The sequence below is a fragment of the Rhinolophus hipposideros genome (genome assembly GCF_964194185.1).
Source record: "Rhinolophus hipposideros genome assembly, chromosome: 2".
Classification (NCBI taxonomy): Eukaryota; Metazoa; Chordata; class Mammalia; order Chiroptera; family Rhinolophidae; genus Rhinolophus; species Rhinolophus hipposideros.
This window is the reverse complement of record NC_138048.1, coordinates 61,860,335-61,885,506: the sequence shown is the minus strand read 5'-3', so window position 1 is coordinate 61,885,506 and position 25,172 is coordinate 61,860,335. Positions and strand designations below refer to the sequence as shown.

Here is a 25,172-nt window from a genome sequence, read left to right as displayed (position 1 = left end):
AGGAAACTACAGAAATTAGCAATGGGACCCCAAACCTCTACTACTGTATTTCCCCCAAAATAAGACCGGGTTTTATATTAACTTTTGCTCCAAAAGACGCATTAGGATGTATTTTCAGGGAATGTCTTATTTTTTCATGTACAACAATCTACATTTATTCAAATACAGTCATTATCTTCTTTTGGAACATCGTCATGTAACTCTCCAAACCCAGAATTCTGGCTTGAATTTCTTGCGACTCCGTTTCCTGTAGAACCATTGGCCCCAATCTCTCATGTCCAGCAATAGAGCTCTCTTTTAATGAGCACTTCTTGTCCATGTCGCCTGCTCGTAGTGCATTGGCAACACAGCTGTCAGTGATTTTATCCCATGAATTCTTCACCCAAGTCACGACCTCTTGCAGGCTGGGCTGCACAAAGTTTCCATGCTGATTTCTCTCCATTCTGTTTTCGATGTAGTCATTGATTTCCTTGAGCAAATGGTCCTTGAATGGCTTGTTTATTGCAGTATCAAGAGTGGAGATAGGCAGTCATTCCTGCGGGAATCATTATTTGATCTGTTCTTCTCTCTGCAAGGAAGTTCTTCATGTCTTTAGCATGGTGAGTGCTGGCTGAATCCCAGACTAGCAGACCTGTTTGGTCACCTGGTGCATCTGTGTGTACCAGGCTTTTTTGGTTTCAAGAACATAAATGCCTGAAACAAGTTCAACCTTATCTTTCTTGCCCTTAGTGATGATTAGAGGTGGGGCTTTCTTTCCATCCAGATGAATTGCCAAAATACAGGTAACACGTGCACTTTCGTAACCAGTGGAGGGAATGTAGATTGATGAGGCACCCTTCTGATCGATTGTCGTTTGAGATCGTTGGCCCATAAATACTGCAGTTTCATCCATAGCAATCATGTTGGAGAGCTGATATTTAGAAAAGTCGATGCCATCAACAAAGGACTTGAATGAAAGTGCACATTTAATAACTTCAGTGTCTTCCAGCTTGAACAGTGCTGTCAATCTTAGAGACAGTTCATATCACTGAAGGAAGCCATCCAGTCTGTGTGTGGTGCTTTGAATTCTTCTGGGGATATTTCTAACTGTGGCGCCATTGCAAGGTCAAATGCTTGAATATCAGCCCTGCGCACAACCAAAGCCTTTGCTCTCCTGTCAGCAATCCATTCACAGATGATGTCTTCCAGCTCAGGTAATAATGGTTGCTGACCTGATCCACATTTGCACTTCTTAGTATTTCCCTTGTCTATCTGTTGACTGAGGTTATTGTACTCTGCTCACCATTTTCGGACCATTTGGAGATCCAACTTCTACTCTGCAGAAAGCTGTAAGATTCTTGCCCCGGGAGTCCTCCACGATTCCTTTCTTGTGCTCGACAGAATAGTTCTTTCTTTCTGTACTCATCTTGTCTGGGCATCAAAATATTATTCCCTTGAAATCTACCATTAAATCAAGTATTAATTGAAGACTTACAAGACAGGAGTGGCAACAAAACTGATGACAGTTAAGAATGATGGTCCACACAAAAGTGATGAAAAATTGCAGGCACCAAAATTCAGAAAACATTTATTTCACATGAGTGCATTAAGTACATCTGTCACAACACACGACATATTGAATTATGAAGATTCATGTTAGACACAACCACATCCGTTCATTTAAAAAGTGCACACGCTATTTGTGAATTGTGTCTGTACTCCGATTGGTCATTCCGCAATAAGTCTCGAGTTCATCTGTTTACATAGACGTTTACCTCTCGTCCAAAGGCGCCTGCTGGGGTATTTACAAAAACTTAATTATAATTTATATTATCATTTATTTTAAGTATTAATATCAATAATATTATTTATATTTAATTATATATTAATATTATTATTTTATAATTCAATATGTCTGTCGTGTGTTGCAATGGACGTACTAAATGCATCCATCTGGCTGATGATCTTAACTGGGGCTTACTTTTGGGGTAGGGCTTGTATTACGAGCATCCTGAAAAATCATGCTAGAGCTTATTTTCCAGTGAGGTCTTATTTTTGGGGAAATATGCTAATCACTTCATAGACATTGCTTTCAATGTCTTTAACAACTGAGAAAGGGAAAATGAGGAAAGCAACAGTGAGAGCAGAGATAGGCCGTACTTTCGGCCACAGCTATAGATGGACCAAGGCTGAAGTCATGTCAGCACCACCCCCACAACCCCAGAAAAGGAACACCAGGTAAGGGAGCCTGCTATAAATGTGGAAGCCCAGACCACTGGAGTAAGTAGGGCCCTAATTCTCCAAAACAGCTGTGTCCCCTGTGCAAACAAAAAGGGCACTGTAAGAGAGATTGTCCCCTGGTCCAAAGAGAGCAGGGGACAAACTCCTTCCTCACAAATGGCTGTGATCTACTGATGGGGCCCAAGTTTCCCAGTGGCTCCCAAGAAAACTGTCATCATCATCACAGGAGAGGAACCAGGGGTGACCCTTGATGTGGCAAGTAAACCCGTTAACTTCCTGATTGATACTGGAGCCACTTACTCTGTCTTCACCGCTCACTCTGGAACTATTTCCTCTGAAACCCTCTCAGACATAGGAATAGATGGAAGCCCTAGGTGCCAGGCTTAGCCTGTCTTGCCAATGGGTGAACATTTAGTAACTCATAAATTCTTAGTTACGCCTGAGTACCCCACTCTATTGCTGGGAGGAGGTCTACTCTGGCTTTAGGGTCTGCGTTAGGTCTTCCGAGTTCCAAGGATCCTGCTAGCCCTCTTAAGTTCTACTGCCTCAGAAATCCCCTCAGGGATACCCCAGGACATATTAAGCAGCGTCAATCCTGAGGTTTGGGATCAGGGAATCCCAGGAAAAGCTCTTAAGGCGGGTCCCATTGAGGTCTTTCTGAAGGATGGCCTGTCATATCCTCGAAAGAGACAGTACGCCATCAGGCCGAAGCTCACAGGGGCTCCAACCTCTGATACAAGAATGTATAACTTATGAACTTTCAGGATCCTGTCAATCTCCTTGTAATACCCGTATCTTACCAGTTTTGAAGCTGACTGGAGAATACCATCTAGTCCAGGACTTGAGAATTATTAATGAAGCCCTTGTACTTAGTATTCTCTTGCTGGTCCCAAACCCATATTCAATTCTAACTCCGTGCCGGGGGACTCCAGTTGGTGTTCTGTCTTAGACCTTAAATATGCATTCTGTAGTATCCCCTTACACCCAGACTCTCAATATCTGTCCACTTTTGAATGGACAGACCCTGACTCTGGTCTGTCCCAACAGCTTACCTGGATTGTATTACACCAGGGATTTAGAGCTAGCCCCCATCTTTTTGACAACATTTTGGCTAAAGAACTTAGGGAGGTCTCCCTCCCAAATGGGGCTATCCCCCAATATGTGGATGATACAGTTATTTGTAGTCCCACTAAGGAACTTTCAGACGCCAATACTGTCCAAGTTCTTAACTTCCTAGGCTCTAGAGTATATAACGTCTCCAAGAAAAAGGCCCAAATTTCCTCATAGAAAGTAGAATACCTTGGATATATTTTAATTCCTGGACAGCAGGCTCTAATTACTAAAAGAAAGGACTCCATTTCCCAGCTTGGCCCTCCTCAGACGAAAAAAACAACTTAGAACCTTCCTAGGTATTGTGGAATTCTGTGGAATATGGATCCCCGGTTTGGGGGTCATGGTCAAGCCACTATATGAGGCCCTAGCTGGGTCAGACGCTGAACCATTGGACCGGACCTTAAAACAACAATGCCTTTGAAGATATCAAGCGGTTTTTTATGTCTGTCCCAGCCCTAAGCATACCTAACCTCAACAAACCTTTCATATTCTTCACTGCAGAGAAGCAGGGAATAGCATTAGGGATATTGATGCAGCCACTGGGATAAGATCTCCTTCCAGTCATTTGCTTTTATGAACAGCTGGATTCTGTAGCCAACAGGTAGCCAGGATGCTTAAGGGCAGTGGTTGCCATGGCCCTCCTAGTGGAAGAAGCCATCAAGTTAACCTTGGGAATGCCACTAGAGGTCAGGACTCCCCACCAGGTACAAGGAGTGCTAGAGACTAAAGGCCATCATTGGCTCACGGGAGGACGCCTTACCAATATCAGGCACCCCTACTAGACTCTCCAGAAATCACCCTGAAGACACGCCAGACTCTTCACCCCACTACCCCGATGCCTGCAGGGCCTCACGCAGACTTGGCACTTTCCTCTGTTGAGACTATAGAACAGGTCTACTCTAGTAGGTCTGATCTAGGAGATACTCCTTTAGACAATGCAGAGGAGGAATGGTATACAGATGCAGTAGCTACATACAGTAACCCCAGACTTCTGGATTTGCTAATTAGTGCAGGTGGCCTTAAACCTCCAGCTGAGTCCGTTACAGTGCCGAGGGTACAAGCCTTGGTCACCTTTTTAATGACTGGAGGGAACCTGACCCTAGTGAAGAGGCAACAAGTGAGAAAGAGCATGGCATCCCTCTGTAGGTGAGTAGTGATATAAGGATTTAAATATGCCCCATTGACAATGGGCAGGTAACAAAAGCTTTTTATCAGAAGTTATCCACCATCACTCTGCCATTTTCGATAGCACTTCTGATAAGTCTCTTTCTTCCTCACTGGGAGAGTAGGGAATAGGCGGGGGCACCTCTCCTCCGGGATGTAGGCTGAATTATCCAGGAAGCTCTAAGAGAGCTGCCCTTTTTGCTGCCCCATCAGTCTGTTACCCGTCATCTGGGTTGAATGTCCTTTTAAGAGTTCTCAGCAGTGCATTACTGCGACTTCAGATGGCTCCAGGACAGTCTTATTTTAGCTCTAGTCTTTCTCTTCACTTCTGCCCCATGTGGAACCCCCGTAGAGTGCTGTTTCTTTCATAAATATAGTGTTATCGCCATCATTTTAGCCTTTTTAGTTCTTCTCTTCCCAGGGCTCTCCGAGGAGAATGGGAAACTAATATCTTTGTAAATTTTCCTCCGGTAATAGCCAGGGGCAATGGCTTCTTTGACTGCTGGATATGCCATAAACAGCCCCAACCAAACCACAACATCCTTACATTTCAACCTGCACACCTTGACATCAGCCTCACTTTTCTTTTGGGCCCTCCGAAAGCACCCAAAGATCCACCTCCTCATTGTCAGATTAGACCTCTCAGCTACAAACCTGAGCTGCAGACACCTCACCCCACTATTCATTCAATCAGTCTAAGGCTGGAGCTAGGATCTTCAACGGTACTTCCATATTTAGTCCATGTAGAAACTGTATGTTTTGGAGAAACATTTACATGTCTTCTAGCAGCTCCTTTTACTACCCCGTAACATTTGACACTCCAAAGAGTGCATCCAAATACTACCTTTTGGTACTCAGCCAGCCATTTCGCCAAGGACAGGAATGAAAACAGTAGCCCCCAAAACCGGTGCTCACATTGGGAGGGACATGAAAGGAAATTCTGGCAGCTATACTACCTACCCCTAAGGCAGAAAGGACAACAGCCAGGCCCAGAGACACTGAGCTACGGGGAGGCCCCTTGTCTCTCCAGTGTAACATAGACACCCTCTTGGAGTCCAAGCCTAAACGCACGGTTTAACTTCTCTGTGTCAAATTCATGCCCCCCTTGGATTCCTATTCCTCCGTGGCCCTCCTGAAAATGAACTACCCAGTGAAAAGTCACCAGTGGGGTCTGCCAACCCCACTGAGGCTCTAGCCAACCCTTGCATTGACAACTCTCAGCTTGAAGGTCAGTGCACCCTAGGATTTCTAGGTCCTCAGGGTATATCAGTCACTGTTCATAATATAGCTAGATAGACCATAGCTAGATAGACCATAGCTAGATAGACCATAGGACTCATCCTGGTAGGTATTGGGTCTACCATGGGTCTAGCAGCCCCTAGGGAAAGATTTGCCTATCATGAGGCTACCTTAACCAACCTCACAAAGTCTATAGTTGCCTTAGCACAAGACACTGGAGACACCCTCCAGAATTTACAACAATCCTTTTATTTACTTGCAAATGCTATCCTTGGCAACGGACCCTAGGTTATCCGTTGGCTGAACAAGAAGGGGTCTGTGCAGTCATTAACAAGACTTGCTGCATCTATATTAATACTACCAGCCAGGTAGAAGATGTAAAAAAGATCTATGACTGGGCCGGCCCAATGGCTCAGGCCGTTAGAGCTCCATGCTCCTAACTCCAAGGGCTGCCGGTTTGATGCCCACATGGGCCAGTGGGCTCTCAACCACAAGATTGCCAGTTCAATTCCTCGAGTCCTGCAAGGGATGGTGGGCTGTGCCCCCTGCACCTAGCAACGGCAACTGGACCTGGAGCTGAGCTGCGCCCTCCACAACTAAGACTGAAAGGACAACTTGAAGCTGAATGGCACCCTCCACAACTAAGAATGAAAGGACAACAACTTGACTTGGAAAAAAGTCCTGGAAGTACACACTGTTTCCCAATAAAGTCCTATTCCCCTTCCCCAATAAAATCTTAAAAAAAAAAAAAAAAAAAGATCTATGATCAAGTAGATGGCTTCATGAGGTTACAAATAAAACCCCCTTAGCTGATACCTTCCGGCAGGCTGTAGAAAGTACTTTGCTTTCCCTAACCTGGTTTCTACCCTTACTGGGACCCTTAGTCTCTATAACACTACTGTTGGTGTTTGAATCGTGTCTCTTCAAGCTCCTTGTTGAGTTTGTACCTTCTAGGATACAGCAGTTTCATCTCCAAATAGTCATCCTCCAAGTATTCCAACCCACATTCCAAGATATGTGAATGTGGTCTCTGAGAATGGTAAACTGTGCCAGCAGCCACTTGACCAAGTGGCCTGCTCTTTGGACTCTCTAATGGCTACCCTTCCGCCACTCCCTACATTCTCCAGAGCCCCCTCCCTGCTGTAATAGAATAGCAAGATACTGGTGCCCACAGGCAGGGGCAACGCTCTGTTCAGCAGGAAGCAGTGTCAGAAGACAGACCTTTATCCCAAAATCCCTTGTAAGAGTACAAGGGCCCAGATTTCTTGAGGAGAGTATGTTACCATAGGCAGAAAGAATAGGGCCTCGGGAGAAAGGGGGAGGAAGGGAAGGAGGAAGTGAGGGAGACAAAGGAGGGAGGAGAAGAGATCATCCGTAAGAAAAAGTGCAGCTGCCAGACCGGTCAGAACTAGATTTCAGTAGCCAATAGCAGATCTAGGATGCTATCTTGCCCCTCAAGGTGAACTTTAGCTAATTATAATAGATTATAATATTATTAACATTACGGTTGGGGAAAATCTTCAACCCCCGTGTTACCATGACAGTTCTGACTGAACCAAATAAGGACAAAAGTCCCTCCACCTGACCAGAAGTAGTGGTCAGCGAGGACCTGCCTAGGAATGCCTATAACGTCACCCCTAAGTCTTGAATATTTTGCACCTTCATTTTTAATGAAATAAATTCCTAAGTCTCATTGTTCTTTGGGGCAGCTGCTCTTCTTCGGGCATGCCCGCTCTCACCTACTTGAGAGTGTACTGTCCTTTAATAAATCCAGCGTGGGGTTGGTTTATTCAGTGCGTCCTTGAATTCTTTCCTGTGACGAATGCCAACAACCCATTTTCTGGCAACACTTCCAGTGCTCACTCCTGAGAAGCTTACCATTTGGCCAGCTGGCAGAGGAGAAATATTTTAAGGTCCAGCTCAATTATCACAAAGCAATAAACTTGGAGCAGAGAGGCAATGACTTGATAACTGTATTCAGTGTATTTTCATTCCATTTGGTGGCTTGCAGCTCTAAACCAAGCTTCCAAAATGGAGAAATCTCCAGGCACAGGAAGGAAGAAAAGGGACCCCAGAATTCAGGAAGACATATCAGCAAGGTGAAAATATACCTCCCTACCCCCATCCCAGGGAATACTTTTGGGGAAAGGAGGAACCCATAATAAATGTTTTTGTACTTTTTAATTGAGGTATAATTTACAAGCAATAAGTGCCCTAATCTTAAGGGTACTGCTTGACAAATTGTGGCATATGTACAGATAAATCCATGTGATCACCCCTCAGATCAAGAGAGAACATTTCCAGCACCCCAGAGGGCTCCCTCATGCCCCTCCCAGTCAACATGGAAATTCCCACTCTTCTTACTCTTATTGTCATAGGTTGGTTGGTTTCCCTGTGCTTAAATTTCATATATATGGAGTTATATAGTATCTGCTTTGGTGACTTTGTTTTTGTTTTTAAATCATTGTCTCTGGGAGATTCCTTCATATCGTGATGAGTATAAAACCAGAACAATGTTGAAGCAAAAAACAAAACAACAAAATCAGAAAGAAAAATCAGCCATGATGCTTACTGGACTTGTTTCCTATGAAGACAGGCCGGGTTATAAACATATGTCCATACCTACTCTTCATGATGTAGATTTGTGACTATATGTCCAGATCATCAGGCCACCATCACTTTACTGGCTGTGTGAGGCTCCATTGTTTGGGCCCAAGGAGCTCACATGAATAGTAGATACGTTCCTGTACTGAGGGGTACTAGCCAGTAGATGGGGCAGGGCAGGCTTTGAGTCATTTCTCTCACTATGAGTCTTCGGAGTCTGGAATTGATTAGCAAAGGGACCATGGAAAGGAAGCAGGCCCTCAGGGAGCAGATCCAGCCCCTCAGTGGACAGGGCTGAGCTAGAGCACAATTGGGTTGGGGGCCACAGTGGGGCTGTGATCCCAGTATCCCAGGGAAGGTCCTGTGACTCAGAGGTGAACAGGTGACAGGTCCTCCCTTCATTCAGTGGCACGACCTGCTACATCACCTGCTAGATTGGCGGTGTGAGAGTGGAGCTGGGATTAATGAGTTGCTCCTTTTTGCTCTGTCCAGGGATTCAGCACCTAGGGCTTCAGAGGGGCTCAGCTGGTGATGCAGGAAACCTTGATTTCTAGACAGGAATTTATTGACAGGAGACCGACAGATTTCAGAAAACCTAAGGATAGGAAGGGCAGGAGACCTCAGGAGGATTTGGGGACTGGAAAGCCACTGACCAAGTTTTTTTCTCTTGTTTTGTGCGCATGCACGCTCCCTCTCTCTGGTTCTGTAAAACCTCTCTTGTTTGCTTCTCTGGGCCTGTGTCTTCACTCTCTTCCTTTTCTCACCTTTCTCTGTTTTACCATGTGCCCAATAAAATGTGGCTGTTTCTATCTCATTCTCTGAGACCTCCAGGTGAAGGGCCTGTGGAGTCTGTCTCAGTCTCAAGAGAGGGGAACCAGTTGATAAACATCTGCTTCCTCCACACACTTTGGGTCCTCTGGGGTTTAGGCAATGAGGATGATGGGCAACTTGGTGCAGTCATGGCCTCCAGGGCTGTGGGGAGGAGTCTCTAAGAAAAGGGCATGGTCAGGAGTAGTGATGGGTGGCTTTAGTGCCCAGGCAAAGAAGAGCAGGAAGGTCTGGCATTGAGAAAATCATTCTCTGGAGTTTTCCATCCAGAACCACCTCTGCCATCATCTGTGCTCTAATGAGACTCTGAAGGCTTAATCTGGCTCTGGAATGGGATGACGGTGGCAGTAGGGAAAGAACCAGTAGCTGCAATCTCTTGCTGATGGGAACTGGGTGGTAAAGCAATTAGAAACCTGCCGAAGTTCCATTACTGGGGAAGGAGTGTTAGGCAAAGAGACAGGAAAGCCCCAAGGGGCCAAAACTGAGTCCATAGGGCGGGCAGGGGTGGGGCAGAAGCTTCCTAGTCATAAGGATCAGAACTGAATTAGCTCTGTCATTTTTTAGGCTGTGTGTAACATTGAGCAAGTCACGTAATCCTCCTGACACCAGTTTCCTCATCTATAAATTGAGATAATAACACTTTATCCTACAGGGTGGGTACTATTAGAGATTCCATGGGTCACAGTGCTCTAGAAGCTAACCATTGTCATTGTTGAGAGAGAGAGAAAGAGAAAGAGAGAGAGAGAGAGAGAGAGAGAGAGAGAGAGAGAGAGAGAGAGAGAGAGAAAGAGAAAGGTGAGTGCCTCCGTGAGTCTCCCTGATTGCGTGGAAGGTGGTGTGCTAGGCTTCAGACAGCGCAGGCTTAGTACTAGAGGTTTGGGAGCCTTTAGAGGGCCTTACAATAACATTTGAGACCCCAAATTAAATGATTGGCTCAAAATACAAAACAAAACTCCAACTGAAATTGATCAAGGTTAAGTCCTGTGCAACTCAACACACTCATGAACAATATCTTAAATTGTTCTTAAATATAACTCTACAAGAGTTATACAGGCCATCGTGTGTCAGCACCAGAGTGCCTAGCTTTGTATTTGGGCTTCACCACTTACTAGCTGTGTGGTTTTGGGTAAGTCACTGAATCTCTTTGTGCCTGTTCCTCATCTATAAAATAGAAATAATAATATCATCTACTTCAGAGGGTGTTGTAAAATACTTAGAATGGTGCCTGGCACGTAGCAGGTTTAGCTATTAGTATATTTACTGTAGGATGAGGGTGCATTTTAATATGCTTGATATAATTAAGGTAGGGCCTCCAAAGTAAGAACCTGAGTCTTATAAAGGTTTTAAAACAGCCCTGATCATGTTTGTGTGACTATATTTTTATTTAATCAGGTGTAACTTAGATTGTAAACTACAGATGTGTGATTGTAACTTCATAAAAATTAATGGTTCTCTGCATGGCAATGCTGCTCCCAGGGGTATTCTGGAATTTTTTTTTTTGTCATAGTAAATAGAGGGGCCGGACTGGCACAACAAAAGATTTCTCTTGTGTCCCTCAGGACTTTCAAATACTAGTGAAAAACTTGTCTGTAATGATCCAATTCTAGGATCTAACTGAACCTAGAATTATGCAGGTGAAAAATTCGCTTATAATTATTTGAGCCCAGAACTACAGTCATCCCCTCCTTATCTGGGGGGAATACGTTTCAAGACCTCCAGGGGATGCCTGAAACCACAGATACTACTGAACCCTATATACGTTTTTATAGTATGTACGTACCTATGATAATGTTTAATTTGCAAATTAGTCACAGTAAGAGATTAACATCGATAAGTAATAATAAAAGAGAACAATTACAGCAATATCCTACAATAAAAGATATGTGAATGTGGTCTCTCTATCGCTCTCTCTGATAACCAATCTGATAACCAAGGCTAATGGCTGGGGACCTTTCAAGGGCCTTATAATAATATTTGAGATCTCAAATATAACTCAAAATAAATAAGCGACTAGTGGGAGGTTAGTGTATGTGGTGTAGATACATTGGACAAAGGTTTGATTCACGTCCCCAACAGGAACAGTGGGATGACTTGAGATTTCCTCACGCTACTCAGAATGGCGTGTAATTTGAAACTTATGAATTATTTATTTCTGGAATTTTCCATTTAATAATGACTGTGAGTAACTGGAACTGTGAAAAGCAATACAAAGGAGAAGGGGAAGGGAATACTGTAATTCCGTTTTACAAATGAGCATGAAGTTGTTCTTTTTTGGCAAGGTTTAGTACCAGATTTCCTAGGAAGCAACAAGTGAACTCATCAAGGAAAGATTGTACTGTGTTTTATTGAAAACTTTACCAAGAGTTCACTCTTTTGAAAAGTCACTGGTGGCAATTCTCTTGTATGATTGGAGTCACTAAGTTCCTCAGCATGTTAACTGGCATCTTCACAGTGATTCTACATTTACATAGAAATATACTGATTTAGCCTTTATGACAAAAATGACAAATGCAAAGGAGAAGAGTAAACAACATTCACTTGAGCATTGAAAATTTGGTTTTATGTCTGCCCATACGTGAATAGTTGCCAACACGCCAATTCTGCAGTTCTTTTAACTCAGCAGTGACTCCATCGAGATAAAGTGAAGGTTTTACAAAGAAACATGTAAAGTTGCCAGCATATCACACTTTTGAGATTTAAAGGAAAAGTTTGAAAACTAGGATTTTCACTGAATGTTAAAAGACATCTTTGAGTAGAAGGTAAAGTTGTTGGTGTTTTCGTTCAAAATAGTATAAATGCTTGCAAAATAGGGTAAGCAACAACATATTGTAGTAAAAACTTTACCAATGACTGATAGGTTATTAGAACAATGACAGAAAAAAGCCCACTGAAATGATCTTTTTTATTCTGCTGAATTCTGATGATACTGTTCTAAGAAAAACCGATGAGATGGTAAAAGCTATGGAGTATTGGCTCGTGTGATGAGATCAGGCGAGCAAATTGTCACTCCTAGAACCCTTGTGGGACGAGGGATAAGGTTAAGGAATGAAAAAAAGCCACAGTGGGTATTTATTTGCAAAATAATCACTGACAATGATACAAAGGCGTTGGCAATATTTGAAGCCCTTAAGAACGATTTCGTAGAAAAAAAAATTCCCTTTTCCAATGTCGTTGTATGCACCATGGATTGAGCTTCAGCTATAATTTGCTGGCCATTTAAAAGGTTTGTAGGCCATTAAAAAAAATTAGCACCAGATGTTTAGCACAATGCAAAGAAAAACATTTTGTGACTATTGTGTGTTATTTTATTTATTTTGGATTCCTTGCTGTTTTTCAAGATTTTCACTGTTACTCCCATACTTCCCATGGGGTCTGCCTTTGAAGGCCTAACTTCTCTAAGACTTCTTGTATTCTCTTCCAATCCAGCCTCTATTCTCCACCACCTGATGAAACAAAATAACCGCAGGCCACAATAAAACAAATGGGGTCCAAAACGGAATCACGTAAAATGTAGGGTTGCATTTTTGCGATGTTAATAAAAAAAAACAACCACTTTCCAGGAGGTCTGTACTATCAAAAAAAGCACAAAGGTAAACAGATTGAAGTGTGTTGTACACAACTATCCATATACCCAACAGAGCAAGTCCCAATTCCATTATAGCCAACCCCTGTGATGCCCCCATTACCAGCCTGCACTGTCTAAACTAAAGCCTGCAACAGCATCACCTGGAATTCTCCTGCAAACGTGACCACACACATTCAGTCAAGCACCTTCCATGCAGTTATGGAGGCCCAAGTAACACATATCCTCTCTCTCCATTTTTTTAGTGTGTGCACGCGTGCACGTGTGTGCATGTGTGTGTGCACGTGTGTGCACATGTGCATGCACAGACCAAAAATGATGACAATGGCTAGCTAGCTTTTAGAGCACCATGAACCATGCACGTCCCAAACAATGTCTCTAATCATAGCACCCACCCTGTTGGGTAAGTGATATTATCCTTCCAGTCTGTCTCAGGTTGATGCAGGTTTGGGAACCAGGGCTGGTCAGGGGCCCAGAGCTAATCCTATTATATTAAAATATGCATTGTCTTGCAGTTTATTGTATATGTCTTTTAAAGTACTGGAATGCATGCATTGAATGAGTATTGAAATTTCAAGACAGGAGATAAGATCTCTGAGCTATTTCATCACGACCGTGTTCCATGTCATATAGAAGGAATTCTTTTGTCACTACTCTTAGAAATAAGGCCAATGCTGTTCTTTCTTTTTTTTGACATTCAATATTATTTTTTATGAGTTTCAGACCAATGCTGTTCTCAGAATGTCGTTCTTCCTTATATTTTCTTCTTCGATAGCATATAATTTGCTTAACATGTTATTCCTGTATCCATTAAGATGATCTCTTCTTTCTCTTATTATATACAAATGAGCCTTGTGTGTTATTATACATCTTAACATGAATTTTAATTCCAATGTTAATTGGAACCTTTCTCTGTCATTCTTCTGTATTTATTGTAAGGAAATACTTCCAATATTCTTTCTTTTAATTCCAAAGTGACTCATGAAAGGAGGGGGAAACATCTGACTCTATTACGTATTCTAGTGTAGTTATATGGGAGCATTGACGCATGGAAATATATATCATTTTATTATTGATCATTTTTACCTATCCTTTTTATTTCAGCTAGGATCAGAGAAAGGGAAAAACATGATACCTGAGAGCCAGCCTGGCACTTACTGCTGGGCATCGTGTTCTCCTGTTGCAAATAAACAATTTCACAGAACACCAGTTATCAGGCAAGGCCACTCCGTGCCCTTGATGGAGCCAGATAAAACCAAGAGCACTCTGTAATCATGTCTGAGCACAGACAAAAAGTGAACACGATCCAAACCACAGAAATGACTAAGCACCTCCCTACCTTGGCTCAGCTAAGTGATTGCTGCTGCTTTGCACGAGCTTTAGCCTCGCTCTAGTCTGCCTTCCTTCTGGATGACGCTGAAATACCCAGTTACAGAACAACTCTCACTTCTTGACAGCATCCAATCCAAAGCAAAGCACTGCTTCCATGAAGCCCCCGGAAAGTCACAAACCTAAATTCTCTAAATTCTCTCCTTTCTTTCAACCACGTTTCCCCTTGGCATGTGTTCTCCCTGCTTACGATGAGGAATGCATTTAACTTGTTCAGCTACAAGTGTGTTCCTGACATCTTTGGCTGGGAAGCATAGACGGATATTATAATGATGTCTCTATCTATGTATATCTACACATAGCTTGTGCAACTATGTATGCAGGTAGATTGTATTGTCTATGAATTTCATTTTAAGATAGTAAAGGGGCATTAAAAAGTATTTGTTACAAAAAGAGGGCATTGAGTTTGGTAGGACCATTGGTAGAAATTTCGTGAACTTGACCCTGCGCACAGGCAAATTGTGGTGTTTTCTTTTGTCTGCGTATGAATCCTGCATGTGAATGTAGGCCTTGCACAGGATACCACTTACATGAACGGGTAGTGTCAACTTACAAAAAACAAAAAACAAAAACAAAAACAAAAAAAAGTCCTCAACCGAAATTCTGAGCCAACGATTCTGCTTTGCAGGCAAGGGCCTGCTTGCAGTTGGTCTTGTTTTCCCATGCTCTGCTTTTGATCCCTTTTGTCTGTTTCACACTTCCCTATTAATTGGACATATTGGGGCTTGTTGGGGCTCTAAGCCTTGTTATTCCCATTTAGCACATGCATGTATCCCTATCATGTGCCTTTCTGATGTGTGCTTTTTCTTTTGACTGACGGTTTCTACATCTGGCATCTCAACTATGCTGCCAATTAAACAAAAGGGCAAAAGTGTTTTCATGATCTCCTGGAATGAAACTGCCATTCTTTCTTACTTTTCAAAAATTAGCTGCTAAAAAAAGGGGAGGGGACACTTAGGAAATTTTGAAAAGCCCCGATAATTAAGATAACTGATGTTTCATGAATGAAAAAAAATGTTGCTCTTATGTAGGCATTGTGTTTCCCAATGGCATAGCTCTTTGGGCCCTTACCCTCCCTGTACCAGCATACATGCCAACCTGCTGGTTCCTTTTGTGCATGCTGGAGAACAAATTGTCAAGGAAATTTTGCTACTAATAGTGTGTGGGAGAAATCTAGTAATTGCTTTATTCATCTCCATTCTAAAGAAAGACTATTATTTATACCTGTGAAAACTGAAAATGTGAAATGCCAATTATTATATGATGGCTAGAGAAATTATGGTAACTCATTTGATAAAGTGTTATGTAGCTATAAAAGGCATGCTTTAGAAGGATACGTGATGACTTGTATATATGCAAATGGAATAGTAGGAAAAATATTTGAATACAAAATATCTATCTGATTTGATACTAGCTTTGATTAAACATCTTACATGTTTTAAAAAAATAGTGTGTGGGAGGAGGTGGCTTAGATTACTTAGGGCTCTCTCCCAGGCCACAAGGCAGGGCCTCCAGGGCGAGGCTGCTTAAAGAAGGTGCGGTGAAATCAGACATCCGGGAGGCGAGCGCTCCTCCCCTGGGCGCTGGCTTGGGAAAATCTTGCTCAGGCTTCTCAGCACCCCGCACAGCCGCGCCCCTGTAGTCCCTCGCCCGGCAGTGGTGGGCTCTGGGCTGAGTTCATGACCTCCGCCCAGGCCCCTGGGAGAGGAGAAGGATGAGCTCAGGGACATGGGGGCCCAGGCACCCCGGGTCGTTCTCTGGCCAGAGCCCCTGTAACGACAGGGGAGTGTGGTGGGCACAGCCGGGGACAGCCTGGCAGTACTGAGCTTGCATTCCTCCCACAGTTTAACAGCTACTGCTGTGCCCTGGTCTACATTTTTATTTAGATTTCATTTAAAAAAATCAAACGTATTACCTTTATTCTCTCTTTACATGGTAACACCATAAGAAGTATAAAAATAGTGAAAGTCAAGTTTCTGCCCCACCTCTGTCTCCCAGTTTCCCTGCTCCAGGACCCCGGGATGGGTTGGTTCCCAGGACAGGGAGGATACAGGCACGCTCAGTCTCTCGAGAGTGGTTCCTGAAAACTGCAGTCCGGGGGACGTTAGGAAACTGGGGGCCAATGTGTGTGGGTGCCCCGGTCAGGGAGAAGGACGTTCTGCAGGTTGAGCTTGGCCTGTGCTCAGTGTCTGCAAAGAATTGTGAAGTGGAGAAGGAAGTGGCCTTGTTACCAAGGGCAGCACAGGCAGTGAGGAATGGGGATGGGTAATCTCTGCATTCACCTGGAAGCCAGAAGGAGGCCCGGAGCTGTAGGTAGTAGGGGGTGTGGGGGGGTGAAAGAGAGAGTGGAGGGGGAGGAGGAGGAGAAAGAGGGGAAAGGGAGGGAGAGGAAGGAGAGGGAGAGCAGGAGAGGAGGGAGAAGGGAAGGAGGAGGAGAGAGAGAGAAAGAGGGAAAGAGAAGACATGATGGAGAGACACCTGGATGAGGCTTTAAGGGGTTGGAGGATCTTGAAATATGGGTCATTATCCTTCCTGTAGTCTCTTTAGTACTCACAGGCTAGTGAAGAGAGAAGAAATTTGATTTTATTTCCATCTGCTATGTGGTAGGCACTCAATAACCAGGGCTAATGAATAGGTAACTAGGGACGTGCATCAAAGTAGAATACCGCTCCCTGTGGTCCTCGGATTAACATCCAGCCCCTTTACCAAGGTATTAGGAAAACCCTTAGCTGATTTAGGGGGAAGCCTTTGCCTTAAGCATATTATTTTCTTCCTATTCTTTTATCATCCAGTTTTCCTTCATGACCAACACCAGCAAGCACTTTGTTGAGACAGCTGGGCAACGCGATGGGGCAATGCAGGACCAGTTCCACTAGTCTTGGGAGAATAAATTTTCTCCCGTGTCCTGGAGGCGGAAGCCTTCACTGGGAGGGGAAGGAAAGGAAGGAGGAATCAGGAATGAGAAACAAGGCTTTGTTTCTTTGTTGGCTACTCCCTTTTTTGGAACAACAGCAATATTTTTGTTACAACAGTGTCCTGGGTTTCCTCCTACCTTCCTGGCTGCTCTCTCCTTAGAGGTCTGCCTTATAAGTGCCTCTCTTCCTTTTCCCAGTTAGATATGGTGCCTCCCAGAGGTCTGTTCCACGTCCTCTTCCCTATATCCTCTCCCTGGGGAAACTCATCCCCAGGTGACCAGAAATAGCTTCGATGACCATTTATGACTCCCAGATCTCCCTCTGTACCCATCCCTTTCTCTTGAGCTCCAGACTTGTCACGCCACCTACTTCCAGAACCTTTCAGACTTCCTATCTTCCACCCAGAATCCATCTCTTCTCTAGCTGTCTGTACTGTTTCCCATTTTCCCAGTGATTTCATTTACTTTCCTCCTCAGCTGTCCAAGCTTTGGCTTCTTCACCCTTCCTTCACTCTACTGATCTCCTGCCATGCCATTCTGGTTAGGAACCACGAAACCAGCTCTCCAATCCATGCACATTTATTCTCATCCAGCCACCATCACCTGTTAGTCTCCTGCCTGATCTCCCTTCTTTCAGATTTGCTCTCCTCCAGGCCTTGCTCCACACCGAGCTGAGTGGTGTTTCCAGAATGAAAATCTGATCATTACTGCTGACTTCAGGATAAAGACCAAATCCTTCATATAGCCGAGTTGGAATGTGACCCTTGGCTGCCTTTCTACCTTCATGGCTCACCAATTTAGGCTCAAACACCGAGGTCCAGCCATTCTATTTCGTTCACTTCCTTTAGTGTTCATGCTATGACCTAGGGACTTTCCTCTGGCCCTTTCCTCTCTGAATATTCCTCCCACCCCACCTCCCCTGGCCATCCTTCAGGTCCCTGTGGAGATATCAGGTACGACAAGCGTCTCAAGGTCTGGGGGGTTCTTACTAAATGCTATTCTTGCTAAATGTTAAATTGTAGCACAGTATTTTGCAGAGGCAGCTGTAAGTTGATGAGCTTGACCAGAACCCAACAGGGTAAGTTTAACCAACTGCAAAGAAGTAATCAACATGCAATTAACCAAATAGTGTGTATAAGAAATAGCTAAGGTTCCCTTCGGAGAGGCAGAGTTTTGGATGTGAATCCTCTGTCTCTTTTACTTGCTGCACGTAGGTAAAACTACCTAATGGCAACCACGTCTTATTCTTGAATAGAACACACCAAGCAGCGAACCCCTTGAGTTTGGTAATGGAGCCATCACTTTTGTAGGAAGTGTTCCCTGACCTCAAGTCTGGCTTAGCTGCCTCTCATCTCGGCCCTTTTCAGACTGCACTTAGCTTGCTGTTTACTTACCTTTCTTTTCCCCCTGAACCAGTCAGCTTGAAGGCAGGTACCCTGGCATCTGGTCCACTGCTTTGTTCTCAGGGCCTGGTATGGAGTCTGGCATATAGTAGATGCTCAATGAATATTGAATGAATAAATGAAAGAATTGAACATGTGGAAATAAATGAAGACCAACCAAAGGAGAACAAAAAAAGGCTATCTATTCAGAGCTTGCTATAGCAAGGGAGTCAGCCACTATCATTTGCTTTTTGGCTAAAACTCAAAGGCAGGCAGAGGAGTGGGAAAGCTTCATAGTGGAAAAAAGGGAAGGCTTCAGGTATGTCCTGACTGCAGGCTGTTGGCATGGGGAAGCTGTAGGCTGGCTAACTAGAAGTGGGGTAGCCCATGTGATTGGTTAAGGGTACTTAGTTGACTTTTTCTGGTTGGTTCTAAGTTGGAAGCACTGACAAAAATTAGGGAAGCTATTAGTTATTCATCAAGTCCTACCCATTTGGGGTTAGTTGTTACAGAGGTTATTGTTCGGATTCCTGAGCTGGTTACTGTAGATAATGGATTGATTTCTTGGACTGGCTACAGATTGTGGGTCAGAAGTTTATTTTTATATATGGTCGGGCCATTGCCCATTTGTATATTCAGTCTCTCGGACTATATTTATTAGCATCTACTGTACACCATACTTTATATTTAGTGTTGTATATGCAGAATCTCATTTACTTCTCACCATACTTCTGTGGGGTAGGTATTACCAGTTCCGCTTAACCCTGATCACTTCCTCCTTTGAGGCTCATCCACATTTTCTGGCTTCTGGCCCTCCTTAATGCTCTAAGTGCCCCACCCTTCTCCCCACCCAGATTCACTAAGTACAGGGGTCCTGGGATTCTCTTCCAGGGCATTGCCATCGTCTTGGGCATATCGTTATCCTTGCTTAGTTCCTTCCCATAACGCTAGACTCCCAGTTCTGAATTTCTTCATCTTCAGTGATCTTCACACACAGCCAAACCCCTTTAGTCACACACGCCTGACACATCAGGCACATCAGTCATCACCACCAGGAAAAGCCTCATCTCTGATAGATAAACACCGTCATCCATTCTGTGATATAAATAGCATCCTACTCTTTTAATCCTCCCAGGATGTAATTAATTCTGGGTAAGGGCATTATGGTAGATTTCAAAATACTTTAAATTACTTTTTGGTATTTCCTAAGATGTTAGGATGTATAACATGAATAATTTCCTCCCCCCAATCTTCTAAACATTATTTTTTAATCTGTAAAAGTAAGTGTCATCTATCTGCACACCCATCGTTCTACCTCTCTCCTTCTAGAGGGAACAGAGAAGGGGAAAAGTCCATATTACACTATATGCGAAGTTGGACAATTAAGTTCGCGTACTCATCCTAGAAAAAGTGCTGCATCCATCATTGCTGAATATCACTACAGTCACCTTCGAAGTGCTCCCCTTGGGAAGCTATGCACTGATGCCAGTGCCTAGTCCACTCTTCAAAGCAATTTTGGAACTCTTTTTCTGGAATGGCCATCAGCGCTGTCATCATATTACCCTTGATGTCCTGAATGTCATCAAAATGTCTTTCTTTCAATATTTCCTTTATCTTTGGGTAAAGAAAGGAGTCATTGGGGGTCAGATCAGGTGAATAAGGAGGGTGTTCCAATGCAGTTATTTGTTTACTGGCTAAAAACTCCCTCGCAGACAGTGCCGTGTGAGCTGGTGCATTGTCGTGATGCAAGAGCCATGAATTGTTGGCGAAAAGTTCAGGCAATCTAACTTTTTCATGTAGCCTTTTCAGCACTTCCAAATAGTAAACTTGGTTAACTGTCCAATTGCTACAAATTCATAATGAATAATCCCTCTGATATCAAAAAGGGTTAGCAACATCATTGCTGCAAGTTCTCGAACTTGTCAGACTTTGTAGTCATAATTACAATGCAATCAGAACCCATAATGATGAAGTTTCTTTAAAATGAAGTTACTGTAATTATTTTGGAAGGTCTCCAAAAGTCAAGACAAACACAGTTGACACAAGTCATGTTTGAGTGGCATGTTATGATACTCATGGTGGTTAATTTTATGTGTCAACTTGGCTAAGCCATGGTACCAGTTGTTTGGTCAAACACCAGGCTAGATGTTGCTGTAAAGGTACTTTTTAGATGTGAGTAACATTTAAATCAGTAAACTTTGAAGAAGCAGATCATGCTCCGTAATGGGGGTGGATCTCATCCAATCAGTTGAAGGCTTTAAAAGAAATACTGAAGTGCCTTCAGGAAGAAGGAATTCTGCCTCCAGACACGATAGCAATATCAGCTCTTCCCCTGGCTCTCGGGCCTGCTGGCCTGCCCTGCAGATATTGGGCTTGCCAGCCCTCACAGTCTCATGAGCCACTTCCTTAAAATTTCTATCTGTTTACTTCCTATTGCTCCTATTCCTCTGGAGAACCTGACTAATACACTGGAAAAAGGCCGGATATGCAGGACAAAAATTCTGCACAGCACAAAGATAAACAGGAAGTGCCTCTAAATTACTTCCCACCCCACTTCCTAGCCACATTATTCTGTACCTCTAATTCCTCTGTATTAAATCAGGCTCAGCATCTGATAACCCTCATTTACGGTTGTTGTCTAAGAAGTTGTTATACTTTAGCAAGTGGTTTTCAACCAGTGTGTGTGACGTCATTAGCATTTTAAGCTTCTTGTTTCTAAGTTGAAGAAGGAAGAGTCTTAACATTATCCTTGAATAAAGAATGTACCACGAACAGGATAAGAGATGTGCTTATCATCCTGAAAGTAAATCTGTCTTAAGCCTCAGGGTAGGGGCACAGCCAGGTTTTGTGGAACCTTAAGTTTATACAATTTGTAGATCCTGATTTAGAAAAAAGAATACAGAAATAATCTATCGTTTGCAGTTTTTCAGTGATATGTGGTCATATGAACTCCTAGCTATGACCCCTCCCAGGGCTTTGGAAGGGAGATGTAAAGTGAAGGGCTCTGAAGTTTAAGTTTTATTAGTTTCAGGGTAAATCTAGCTGTACTTCTGGGCTTTTTAGGGCAGGGACAGAAAGAAGGGTGTTGGCCTCTCCTTAGCTTGGTTCCTGCTTCCCTGGGGAGGAAAGCTGAAGCTGGCCTCTAGGCCCAGAGTGTCCCTCCCCTCTAAGCAATGGGCATTGACAGATCCTTGTACCAATTGCATCCCTTCCTTTGCCCCCTCTTCTGCCTTAACCCCTTGTCCCAGAGTTTCGGGGTCTAGTTTTTCCTCTCTTGCACACTGTTTCTTTAGGGAGTGTCCATTGGTATTTCAGATAACAACGTGCAGCCTGTCTTGTCTTCCATCCTGCAATTGCAAATGCATTTCTATGCTTCCTGAAGTTTTTCAGTATCCAAGGATAGCATTTCTGACTGTAGGTAGTGGTGTGATTGCCGCTGCTTCATGAGTAGGCACTTTTCTCAATGGTCCTTTTGCCACATCTATGACCAGCATCTCTTCCCTTCTTCCTGTCTCTTCAGACTTCCAAATGCTGGGTTTATCTCATAGAATCACAGAAGCAGACTCATGCTATTCAAAGCAGTGGCTTTCTAGTTTTACCCAGGGATAAATATTTTATATATTTTGCTTTCATGTATTTCACTGAGTATATGAATTTATTAGCACCTCCTCTCCTCATTCTGGGAGAAGCTCAATAACTGGAAGAAAATTTGTGCAAATTCCAGGGGGCTGACATTCTCAGTGTCTCTCTCAGCTCTGAGTTTCTGCATCTTTAGAACCACTGGGCTCCTTTGCACCCCACATTCCATGGCAGTTCCTTCCCCTCTGCTCCCACCAACTGAAATCCAGGTCTGATCCTGCTCTAGAATTATTCACACAAGACACATATATGTATCATATATACTTTACTGAAAGAGTTGAAACAATGGAGTTGTTTTATATCACAGCAAAAAACAAACAACTTGAAATTATATAAATATAATCCTCATTTCTTACAACCACTTTTGGGAATTCCTCTCTGGCTTCCTTTCCCCCAGACTCGAGCTAAATTAATTGCTATCCCTTTCCCCTCATCCCTTACTCCCTCAGAAGGCAGAAGTAACCTCATTCAGTTTAGATTGAAAAATGAAAACAAAACAAGTTCTTCATCTTTCTATACTTAGTATGAACGAAACACAGAGAGGTATGAAGAACACAGAAGCTCTCACCGTTATGCAAAAATAGATCTCCTCTTTCACACATTTAAGCACTTTAGATGTAGACGCACACGCACACGCCTCACATGGTTAGAACCCTACCTGAGGCCCCAGCAACACTCCATCTCCCTCTATTTCCTCATTTCATTTCCTCCTCTTGGGTCAGAGAAAAGCTATCAGAGAAAAGCACCGCTCCTTGTTCTGACTTCATGTAAGTTCATGGCCAGGAACCATGAACATAGTGAGACAGGAAAGAGACAGACCTGGAGAGAACAGAGGGATAGAAGTAATCCTATGAGCTGGAAAGTTTATTGCCGAACAAGGAAGATGACGCCTGTGCTGGAAAGCCACATTGTGGATCCCAGGACATTTCCATGCTATGCACACAATGGCCATCCTCAAAACATTCGCTACAAAAGGCCAGCACAAAGACAGATTCGTAACCTAGACACCTCCACCCTGCAGCTCGGCCCCTGCCCCAAGTTTCTCGAGCTCTTCGCTGCTGTAGCTTGTGGGGCATGGCTGGTACTTGGCACCTGAGGCCCCTTTCCCGGAGGAGCAGCGGTGATGCCATAGGCTGCAGATGCCATAGACCGCGGCCAGCATGGCAGCCCCTAAGGCCAGGTGCCAGCAGAAGAAGATGGTGAGGAAGGCGAGGTCCCCAGGGTTTTCTGCTCGCCAGGGCTGCCCGGATGGAGGAACGTACATCACCAAGCAGAGCTGCAGCAGCCAGTTGCTGAGCACCAGTCCCATCCAAGTCTTGAGCACCCAGAGCTGGGGCTGGTTAGGCACCCAGACCTCGACGGCGAGCACCAGGCCGACCAGGAAGGTGGGCACTATGAACAGGACATGCACTCGGACCTCCAGGGCGCTCTTGTTCTCAATGTGGGCCACCATCAGCAGCGCCAGCACGCAGAAGGCCAGGGCTTCGGCCGCCCGCTCCAGCTTCATGTTCTGCTGTGCCTGGCAGGACTGGCTCACAATGTCCACCACGCCACTGAGCAGGAAGAAGCCGTACATGGTGATATGCTGCCAGTTGTTCTGGAACACGAACGGCCGCTGAGGGTCCTCCCAGTCTATGATCTTCAGCCGGTTGACTCCTGGGGGGTAGAAGAACTCGGGTATAATGCCTATCAGGCTGATGACGACCTTCACCACCCCTTCCAGAGGGAGCAGCTGCCACCAACTGTGTCCTCGCTTCTCCCTGGGGGGCAGAGGAGGCTTGAGGAACCTCTGTCCCCGTAGCAGGGCCAAGGATACCAGCACCGAGTAGTAGAGTGAGAAGAAGAGGAAGCACACCCCGGGTAGCAGGTGTCCCTTGAGGGTCCCCATTGTCTCTGCGTGTGTCGGGCCAACAGGGCAAGAGCTGGCAGGTGAACAGCAACCTCACGGGGCTCTCCTCACAAGCAAGAGTGACTGCCTTTGAATGGTAGAGAGATCTCCCGGATCCAGCCGCACCCCTGCCTCCCACACGCCCGAGAGGCATACCTCTGAGCTGGGGCCACTCCCAAGTGGATCTCGGCTAGTGATGTGGCACTTCACCTCTCTCTGTTCCTCACTTACATTGGCTAGGCCTGAGGTTGCCACCTCTGCACTGTTTACTCTTTTTCTCACCTTCCTTCTACCTCATCTCTCAACACAGAGATGGGAGGGAAAGAGTTAAGTTGCTCCAACAAAAAGGGGTGGTAGCTGACTCTCTTTTATGACTGTTTCTTGGTGCCACTCACGTTGCATGTTTTTGTTTTTTTTTTCATTTATATCCCTCAACAACTCTATGAGGGAGTTATTGTTGAGCACATTTTACAGGAGATGTTAAAGCTCAGAGGGGTGAAGGGATGCGCACGAGGTAACACACTTAGCACAGCAGAGCCAGGAAGGGGTCCAGGTCTATTCATCTGTTTAGAGTCTAAACAGTTTGTGTACAGCTCCAGCACTCAGCAAGTCACATGACTATGGGCAAGTTACTTTGTATTCTTGAGCCTCAGTTTCCTGATCTTTAGAATGGGTACAATAATTATTTCACAGGTTTGTTGTGATGATTAAATAGAATAATGTATAGAGGTTCTGATACATAGTAAATAATAAATGGTAATGATTATTAGTAATTTTACTATTGTTACTAACATTTAGCAATTGTTAGTGCTAAATTCCTATGATGCTCAAGTTGGTCAGATATTTCTATGAATGATACCAAAGCTTGAATCATAAAGAAAAATAGTGAAAAACTTAATTATATTTAAAATTTTTTAAGCTTCTTATTAATAGAAATTAAATATCACAATTAATTATTTATATATTAAATTACTGTTAAATTTCAAAAGAAAAACTGTTAAAATTTTACTCCATATGTAACAAAATATTAATCTCTTTACAATATAAAGAACTTTTACAAATCAAAAAGTTAAAAATGAACACCTCAGTAGGAAAATGGATAAATAACAAAATGACTCTTCATCCAAGAGAAACTATAAATGCTTAATAAACCTATGAAATTCAAGATAGTAAATCTCACTTGCAAGCAGAATGAATAATGCTAAAATC

At 43.8% G+C, this 25,172-nt stretch overlaps 1 protein-coding gene across 1 annotated transcript; it reads right to left on the bottom strand.

Annotated features, from left to right (window-relative positions):
* Nucleotides 1-23,075: 23,075 nt before the first annotated feature.
* LOC308505415 (transmembrane epididymal protein 1A-like) lies at nucleotides 23,076-23,963 on the bottom strand (the record flags this gene model as incomplete). The annotated part of the gene is made up of 1 exon (XM_081067556.1): nucleotides 23,076-23,963. One exon carries the CDS (start codon nucleotides 23,961-23,963, stop codon nucleotides 23,076-23,078), a length of 888 nt encoding a protein of 295 aa, XP_080923682.1.
* Nucleotides 23,964-25,172: the final 1,209 nt, after the last annotated feature.